This window comes from Eleginops maclovinus, chromosome 20, assembly GCF_036324505.1.
Source record: "Eleginops maclovinus isolate JMC-PN-2008 ecotype Puerto Natales chromosome 20, JC_Emac_rtc_rv5, whole genome shotgun sequence".
Taxonomy (NCBI): domain Eukaryota; kingdom Metazoa; phylum Chordata; class Actinopteri; order Perciformes; family Eleginopidae; genus Eleginops; species Eleginops maclovinus.
Window position 1 is genome coordinate 4,226,021 of NC_086368.1, and position 10,157 is coordinate 4,236,177.

The window sequence follows — 10,157 nt, forward strand, 5'->3', positions numbered from 1 at the left end:
TCTTTGCAAGCTCTGTATATTCTCACAATGTTTAAATGTGTTACGATATAAGGGTCATGCAGCAAGGATAGCCTATGTGTAACAGGTTCTTAATAAATCAACGGCCTCCAAAAGAAGAGCTTGCCTCTCTACATTATTTGGTCAATGTGGGTTATTGAACCCGAAGCCTGCTGCTTCGGCCCTGGAAGACTGCAGAGAGTCATCCCCTGTTTTCCTTGACTATGGTCTGGGAGCCGACAGGAAAGTTTAACAAATGTATTCATTCAAGGATACCATTTTGAAATTTCAGAATTTTGAAGATCCCCTCTCATTAGCCTGTGATGTTTGGAATACGAAAGAAGAAATACAATTTGTCTCCAGTTGTGATAAAACATAAGATGTGTTGTGAATTTTTTGATTTTCTAGCTAGGAAGTGAGTCTTTCTCAATTTCCTCATTTTTGTTGACCACATTTCCTGCTGGGAATGAATTTGCTCTAACTATATGCACCAGTGAGGCTGCAGGCTACTTGCAAACACCCAGGGAATGCCACAATACATGCAGAGTGTGGGTGCAGATAATGCTGATGCTAGATAACAGGAGGCCTTTGACTAAATGTTCTGCTTTGGGCAAAAAGAGGGCTGCATATTTCTCTCATATTTCTCCACTCCTGATCTGAACCGGAGTGGTGGTTTGTTACTGGACTTCTGGTCTTACGTGGTACCAGAGCACCCTAGGCAGAAGGTCCATGATCGATTTTGTTATCGTATCATCGGACCGGAGGCCGCATGTTTTGGAAACTCTGGTGAAGAGAGGGGTGGAGTTGGGTTGAGTGGCAGCGGAAGCCTCTGGACAGACCTGGTAAGCCCAAACATGTAGTGCGGGTGAACTGGGAACGTCTGGAGGAGTCCCAAGTCCAGGAGGCCTTCAAGTCACACCTCCGGCGGAGCTTTTCAGGCATCCCTGTGGAGGCTGGGGACATTGAACCAGAGTGGGCGGTGTTCAAAGCCTCCATTGCCGAAGGTGCGGCGGGGAGCTGCAGTCTCAAGGTCTTAGGTTCCTCAAGGGGCGCTAACCCTCGAACCTCCTGGTGGACACTGGTGGTCATGGAAGCCGTCCGACTGAAGAAGGAGGCCTTCCGGGATATGTTATCCCTGGGTTCTCCGGATGCAGTTGCAAGGTAAAAACAGGCCCGAAGTATCTCGGGGTTTTGTTCTCAAGTGAGGTTAACTATGGAGCATGAGATGGGCCAGAGAATCAGAGCAGCGGGAGCGGCACTGCAGTCGCTTTACCGCACCGTTGTGACGAAGAGAGAGCTGAGCCAGAAGGCAAAGAAATGGGATTTCTCCGCAGGGTGGCTGGCATCTCCCTTAGGGATAAGATGAGAAGTTCAGTCATCCGGGAGGGACTCGGAGTAGAACCGCTGCTCCTTTGCCTTGAAAGGAGCCAGTTGAGGTGGTTCGGGCACCTAGTAAGGATCCCACATGGGCTCCTACCTAGGGAGGTGTTCCACACACGTCCAACTGGGAAGAGACCGAGGGGTAGACCTAGGACCAGGTGGAGGGATCATATCTCTTCGCTGGCCTGGGAGCAGCTTGGAATCCCCCAGTCAGAGCTGGTTGATGTGGCCAGGGGAAAGAGAAGTTTGGGGCTCTCTGCTGGAGCTGTTACCTCCGCGACCCTGACGGAAAAGCGGGAGAAGATGGATGGATGGACAATACTCTTAAGGATCTAAAACAGGCCTATTCAATTAGCGGCCCATGGGCCGAACCCGGCCCTTCTGAACTTTTTTCTGGCCCACAAGAGGTTGCCTGCAAATCGAAATGGCATATGTGTAATAGCATAAATAGAAGTAATGTCTGAATCACACTAAATCCGGCGATGCGGCGAAAATGCAGGTTTCTCCATTCATTTGAGTGAGGCCCGTTGTTTTCCCTGCTGCGCTCTGAGCCACAGGCAAATTACAGCCCTCGTGCAAAACTCAGCTTATTTTGCCTGCGGCTCAGAGCGCAGCAGGCAAAATAACGCGCATCTTCAAATGTGTCTGGAAGGTTCGCGGGCCACAGAGACAGTACTTGAACTAAGAACAGCTTCAAGATGTCTCTCTCCAAGCCAAAGAAACGTAAAGTTGATTCGGAGAATCGCCAATTCCAGAATGAATGGACTGACAAATATGTATTTACTTTGCCAGCCGCAACAAGTAATAAACCGGTGTGTTTATTGTGCAACGAATGTATATCCGTGATGAAAGAATAGATTTGGTTGAAAGACTTTGTGCCTTCAAGACAAAGCTAACGATCTTCAAAACAGACCTGCATTTCCTACAACTCCGTGCATTTATGACCACATCACCCGGGACAAACATAACACCAGTCATAACAGACTTCATGACAAAATTGACTGAAAACTTTACTGACAGATTCCAAGGCTTCAGCATTCCAATTGAGAGGTATTGCAGTTTGCTCGTGACCCATTTTGCATCAAGCCTGATGCAGACTTCTGTGTAAAAGTAAAAGAGGTACTGTCTTGCATTGATGAGAGCCTCTTTCAGATGGAGCTGGTTGATGTGCAGTCTTCCTTTGCTTTAAAACAGCTCCTGCAGTCTGAGGGCGTGGTAGACTTTTGGTCTAACCATGTTAGCCAGTATCAGTACCCCACAATGAGGAAGGTGGCCTTGTTTATACTGACAATGTTTGGATCTACCTATACTTGTGAGTCTAGCTTTTCTCATATGAATGCCATCAAAACAAGGGCACGTTGCTCCATGACCAATGAGAAGTTGCATGAGTGTCTCAGGATTGCTCTTACCACTTATGAGCCAAACTATGCTGAAATAGCTAAATCAAGGCAGTAATTTCTCTCACTGACTCAAGCAGGCTAAACATGACAGAAGTCTGCGGTATGCAGATCTGTTTTTATGCTCATTCATGTTGTGGTCATTCAAACAAGCCTACTCACTGTTTCGCAAACTGTAAAAATGTTTCCAAGACATGAATGTTGTTGTGAGTCTGATGGCTATGGTTCTCCTTTGTTCTATTTGCATTTAGCATTACATTTTATGGATGTGTGTTGTTTTCAAAGCACCTTATGTATGCTTGGAAGTGTTGAGGATATTATAAACAGGGCTACATTGTGCACTTTTGTGTCGAGCCTGGTAACCATAGCTTTCCTACTTCTTTTGTATGGACTGGTTGCTTTCTGCAATGATGTATAATGAAAAAAAGGAATGCACGTGTTCTAGTAGTTAATTTAATGTATCAGTATCTATTAACACTACTGTAAGTAAGAGTTATTTGTAGTGATTCCTTGACAAAGTATTGTGTGGCCCACAAACCCCCTGTGATTTTCCTATTTGGCCCACTTGCTAATGAAGTTGAATAGCCCTGATCTAATAGATATCACACCCTATGGCTCAATATCATTTTTTTCCAAAATGTGGGGAAGGAGGATAGGTAAATATAGATAAAGAGATCAGTGGTAAGTCTGACTTTTACAGTAACATTAATCCAGGCAATCAGGTGATTGCAGATAGAGGTTTTCTGATAGGTGACGACCTGGCTAGGCTGGGTGCCACACTGGTCATGCCTCAATTCTTGAAGGGGAGAAAGCAGCTACCTGGGCGTGATGTTGAGAGGGCCCGCCAAATATCAGCATTGCGTATTCATGTGGAGCGAGCTATTGAACGGATCAAGATCTTTAGAATTCTGAAAAACACGCTCCCTCTGACCCTTGTTCCTCTCTCCAGTGACATATTGACTGTCTGTTGTGCTCTAAGTAATCTAAACTTATTAAATAATACTGCTAACAGACTTTGATTCCTCTCCTCTCACCCTCTATCTAATTGGTAATTTAGAATCTCCTGTGATTACTCTTGTGAAAAAATCTTTGAATCAAAAGATTGGTTGACTGCTGCATTTGCACTTTTACTTTTTTTTGTTAATAAACGTTGTTAATGTTTTACATGTTTTGTTGTTATTTTTTCAATATTCTTAGGCCTATGTAATGCTTGCTATTCTGTTTCTGAACGGTATAGGCGCAAGTCGACATTTTGGCGACCCCCTCTGAGTCCTACAAAGGGATTTTTAATTAGTCACGGTAATACGCGACCCCGGGAAAGTGTGGAGAAGGTTTAAGGGTATCAAAATGAGGATACCGCCCAACCCTAATGTCCATTATCTTTGTATACAATTTTACTTGGTTTCATTGTCATGTTCTCCACCCCCCTTAATGCCGTACCTAGAACCACATCTAGATAAACAGCACCTCTCCTAACATAACTACTAAGGTATTATTCATTCTTGGGACATAGAGGTACACAAATATTTTTGCAACATTCAATAACATTTATTAGGTAAGTGCTGTTTCTGTTTTTTTCTTTTCAGCACAAGTTGAGGGAACAGTCCACTTTCTATTTAAAACATTTAATGAAAGCACAATTTAAAACAATGATAATTACAATATTCATGGACAGGATTTCGAGGTGTAGTCTGCAGTTCGGTGGGCTAAGGATTGCACCACTGCTTTTTGCAGATGATGTGGTCCTAATGGCTTCATCGATCTGTGATCTTCAGCTTCTACCTCCGCGACCCTGACGGATAAGCGGGAGAAGATGGATGGTGTTGAAAAGAGACCGTTCCCAAGGAAATACATCTTTTAAAAAACAGAGTTAAGTTTCGAACGCAATAAGACATCGAGAGGGAAAGAGGAAGCAGCGTGGGTTTAAAACTCTCTCCTGTTCATTGTTGTGCAAATCATCCTGACACAAACGTACTGAAAAGGTAAGATCAAGACATGATATCCCATGAAAATATACAGCATATTAGTCTGCTCTATGTTGTATGCAACTGCATTTCACGCTGTTAGTTAAAGTGTTCATATCAACATCACAGCATGTTATTGTAAACTACGGGTTCCCTGGAAATCTGATAGCTCAACAAGCCTTGCCAGTTTTCTTTTATACACAAGTATGTTTCCGAGGCCCAATCCAGCTCTCCTTCCCCGAGGTGCCACAACGGTACACAACTTTGACAAGACTTCTCCAGTAATACTGTTTGAAGATCATGTTGTTGTTATATCCAGACCACAATGTGGTTATGATGGGTAGTTTCGGTCATAAGTTGGGGGAGGAAAGGTGTGAGACACGTTGTCTCTATGTTACTAAATACATATTTGATTGTTCATTGTGTTATTATGAGGTGTGTACCAGGATGCATAATAAAACAAATAGATTCAATATTGAGAGGAATGAGGTTGCAATGAGGGTATAAAACTCATTCAGATTCACTGTCCACAACATCCTGACACAGACTTAAAGGTAAGATCATAACATGATATCCAATGCAAAATAGAGCATATGTGTATGTTACAGCAGGTTATTAGCAGCACAACAGCATTTCATTTTCTGGCTGTGAACTACCATTTTCTTTCATCTCTTTTTATTTCTATCAGATGGAATTGATGCTTCTCCTGCTGATGGTGACAGCAGGTGCTGCAAACCCTCAAGGTAAAATAACATATATATTCTTTATATATCAGAGGTAAAACATAAGGGAAGTCCCGCATGTGCTGTACACAGTATATGTTTTTCTCAAAGTAAAAGGCTGAACCAATTATATTTTTGTAAAAGGGGAAAAAAATAACGTTTAAGTGTTTGAACCTTATAAGAGGATTTTTTTCAACTGTGTGTGTGTGTGTGTGTGTGTGTGTGTGTGTGTGTGTGTGTGTGTGTGTGTGATTGGTGTGTGTGTGTGTGTGTGTGTGTGTGTGTGTGTGTGTGTGTGTGTGTGTGTGTGTGTGTGTGTGTGTGTGTGTGTGTGTGTGTGTGTGTGTGTGTGTGTGTGTGTGTGCGCGTGTGTGTGTGCGTGTGTGTGTGTGTGTGTGTGTGTGTGTGTGTGTGTGTGTCTGTCTGTCTGTGTGTGTGTGTGTGTGTGTGTGTGTGTGTGTGTGTGTGTGTGTGTGTGTGTGTGTGTGTGTGTGTGTGTGTGTGTGTGTGTGTGTGTGTGTGTGTGTGTGTGTGTGTGTGTGTGTGTGTAAAGCATACTGCAAAATACACTAACCTTAAAAGTGTTTTATTGCATCCCAACTGGACATCGGGGTTGTAACCACATGAAGTGTTTTCAAACAGTATCTATTAGGGCACTTGTGCTCAATGATGTATTTCTTCATTGTAAAACTTTCATTAAGCATTTAACTTTCCCTTTTTCTTTTTAGATCTGTCTGGTAAAATGTTTACCTTTCCTGAGGAATCCAACACAGCTAGTGTGAGACTGTTCCCAAGCAGAAAGGATTTCCATGCTCTAACTGTCTGTCTCAGGTAGTGTTTAAAGTGCAGAGTGAATGAACTAACTAACAGAGTATCTATTTAGAATAAATCAAATTAGTATATTTGATTTATTTTTTCTTTCAATTCCTGCAGGACCATTACTGACCTCAAAAGGAACCACGGCCTTTTCTCTCTGTCTTCATCACCATCTCATAATACCTTTCTCATTTTTAAGCCTGAATCTGATGGGATTGACCTCTATGTCTTTGATAAGAAGGCAACACTTGGGGGAGAAGACTACAAAGTGAACACGTGGCACTCAATATGTTCTACATGGGACTCTGTGACTGGCGTGGTGCAGCTGTGGCTGGACAACAAGCCATCCATTAGGAAGTATGTCGGTGGAGCAACAATCAGAAATCCTGTTATCATCATAGGACAGGTACGTTTAATGGATGAGCAAAAGAGAAATGCCTCTTGATTGGTTATATTCTGATTCATCTCTGTAAAGTATTGATTGTGAAAGAAAACATTTACAGCATTGAAATCTGTTTTTCACAACTCACTACAGAAGCACTTTAAGCTAAACCCCTTCAAACATATATCATTATATCAAAGCTGTTATCTTATCATTTTACAGGAGCAGGATGCCCATGGTGGAGGCTTTGACACCAAGCAGTCTTTCGTTGGCATGATGTCTGATGTCCACATGTGGGACTACACCCTCTCCGCCTCTGAGATCCGGGATTACATGGAAGACAGAAACCCAACTCCGGGTAATGCGATCAACTGGAAGGAGCTGAACTACACACCCAAGGGAAGAGTGCTGAAAGAAGACAAACAACTGGCCTGTTATAAACATTGTACATAGAAACAAATATATAAATGTCATACTCCTTACAAGGCTTTTTCTTTTGAGTATGAAATTCAAACACCCTGTTAACCTGAACAGTGGCATCAATCAGCTCGATCAGCACAATTACCTAACTTCTAACCAGCATCTTAAATGTGTGTGTTTAATTTTCTCATTAAATCTGCAAATTGTTATTTGTAATTAGATGACATTTGTGATGTGTCCTTTTGTCTGCCATGTTTGCTGAAACTTGTATGATGGTCTTCCTGAAAGTTCATTAAAAATGGCACATGCTGCAGTCCTGTCTCATGTCCGTCATTCTGACAAAAATCATTGAATAATATTCAGTTTTTTGCATTTATTGCATACTTTTGACCTTTTGTTTATGATATAATGGTCGTATCAGAATCAATGTTAATACACAAGTTCAATGCTGACGCCTTAAGAGAAGTGGCTTGTAACTACAACGACTACTACTATATATTCATCCTTATTTTGTGGGTTTTTCACCCTGCATTATATAACACCATTTCATTTATGTTCATAAAGCTTTTTGAAAAAAACACAATGGTCTCATTCATAAATGTTAATTTCACCTTTTAGGCTACAAGCAAAACCAGAACCTTTTAAAACTTAAAATTTAAAGACGTGAGCTCTTTGCAAGCTCTGTATATTCTCACAATGTTTAAATGTGTTACGATATAAGGGTCATGCAGCGGCAGATCGCCTTTACCTTTTAGAGAGAGAGGGGGTTGTGGCGCGTGCATGCATGTGTGTGCATGAGAGTGAGCAAGCGAGAGGGAGGGAGCGCGTATGTGTCGAGAGAAGGGAACGGAACAGCAGCAAGGATAGCCTATGTGTAACAGGTTCTTAATAAATCAACGGCCTCCAAAAGAAGAGCTTGCCTCTCTACATTATTTGGTCAATGTGGGTTATTGAACCCGAAGCCTGCTGCTTCGGCCCTGGAAGACTGCAGAGAGTCATCCCCTGTTTTCCTTGACTATGGTCTGGGAGCCGACAGGAAAGTTTAACAAATGTATTCATTCAAGGATACCATTTTGAAATTTCAGAATTTTGAAGATCCCCTCTCATTAGCCTGTGATGTTTGGAATACGAAAGAAGAAATACAATTTGTCTCCAGTTGTGATAAAACATAAGATGTGTTGTGAATTTTTTGATTTTCTAGCTAGGAAGTGAGTCTTTCTCAATTTCCTCATTTTTGTTGAACACATTTCCTGCTGGGAATGAATTTGCGCTAACTCTAAGCACCAGTGAGGCTGCAGGCTACTTGCAAACCTCCAGGGAATGCCACAACACATAAAGCTGCAGATAGGAGCTGTAGCAGTAACACCACACCCCTTAAACACCTCTCTTTTGACATTCTTGCTGAATCAATCAAGCATTATGTGCTTGGTAAGAACTCAGAAAGCCCCTTGTGGTACGGTATGTTGTTGCTGATGTAATGCAGGGCAATTGTTTACCTCAACTGACTGAGAGTTTCACAGTCAGGCATGTGGTAAAAGTTTAATTTAGCGGACAACAAGGAACACTGTCACATGGGATACCCTTTTCCACTTTGATGTCCTGGGCCCTTTGCTGAGTTATACCATTTCAAATGAAGTCCTGTGGCTTCTGAAATACATTTTAAAACACAGTTAAGATTTACCATAAAGGTGAAGGTTCATATTTAATCTATTTAAGGTAAAAATACTATTTTCTTTCAAAATTCAGAGCTTAGAAAAGGCAGAAATTAAAGAGAGCAATTCATTATAAGAATCCATATATATTGGATTTCATGTGTTTAGCCTTTTTTTTTGCAATAATAAATCACTTTTTTTTAAAACATTGTTTAAAATAACACTTTAGATACTTTTCATTGCGTGCTTGAAGGCAAAAAATAATGAATCCTCTTCATCTTCAATAACCCTTCAGTTTTTTCTTGTGTGTTTCAATGTGTGTATGCGTGCGTGTGTGGTGTATTGGGACAGAATCAACAGAATTCCTCGCTGTTACTGCTAAAGTGAAGTTGTCTTCACTCAACTGTCTCTCGGGTCTTTAACATCTTGCTTTTGTTTGTTTACACATTAAACAGAAAAGAGTAATTTTTTTTCATCACATGAGACCAGAGTGTCCTGTGTGTTTATCCAGAAACTAAATGTGTTTTCTCCATACCAGCTGAATGCCAAATAATCACAGGGTTTCACAACACTGATATACCGACTGTGGTTCACTCACTTCTGGATTATTTCAAATTCAATTGGAAAAGCTATTCTCTACCTTTTATCTCAGGCCTTGAGTCTGGGGGAATTTGCAAACGTTTTACAATTTTAAAGAACAGAACAGATGCCCTCTTTTATGTTGTTGATTAAATTGTAAGGAGATTAAATATTAAAAAACACAAAACCTTTATTTTAGACATTAACCTTAAAGAATGAAGGTCAGGTTAATTAAAAAAAGGACATTAATATGGACCCTGGTTTTATTGAGGGGGTGGGGGTGGGGGGTCTGTGTAGTTTATGGGGTGGCTGAAACTTAGCGCTGTAATGTTTATCAGCTTTGATGTTTGTTCATTAAGGAAAATATGAAAGGAACCTTTAGGTTGTAAGGACTGAGACCATGCTGGCTGTAGAGATAAAAGGGTTTATATCTTCTTCTCTTTTTAAATCAGCGTTTCAAATTTAAATATATAATGAAAAATAAATGCCAGCATTCATATTACGTGGTGTAAAGACTTCAAATAGCACAGATTTTGTTTATGCACAAGTATGCAACATTTAAAATGTAATTAATCATTGAACTGATCACTTGTAATGACAGTGCCTTAAAGTGGTGTTTCAAGGCCTTTACTAGACTATAAATATTTGAAATCGTAGTTAAAAAATAAAAAAACTGCCAATTAAATATTTCAGAGGTAGAAAGTGTTAGTTTGAGCCGTTTAAAATCCCACCACATGTGATCACAGCTGAGATGCAGTACGTAAACAGCTCCCAGGAACACTGGGACATGAGCGATGAGTCCTTCACACAAATATGATAAGCTGTTTTTGAAAGCTGTGGTTTTCAGT

General features: G+C 41.1%; 1 protein-coding gene across 1 annotated transcript; it reads left to right on the forward strand.

Moving 5' to 3' along the window:
* Window positions 1-5,191: 5,191 nt before the first annotated feature.
* Window positions 5,192-7,391, forward strand: LOC134883629 (serum amyloid P-component-like). The gene is made up of 5 exons (XM_063912089.1): window positions 5,192-5,292; window positions 5,427-5,481; window positions 6,189-6,291; window positions 6,394-6,682; window positions 6,881-7,391. Exons 2-5 carry the CDS (start codon window positions 5,427-5,429, stop codon window positions 7,109-7,111), a joined length of 678 nt encoding a protein of 225 aa, XP_063768159.1. The 5' UTR covers window positions 5,192-5,292; the 3' UTR covers window positions 7,112-7,391.
* The last annotated feature ends 2,766 nt before the right edge of the window (window positions 7,392-10,157 follow it).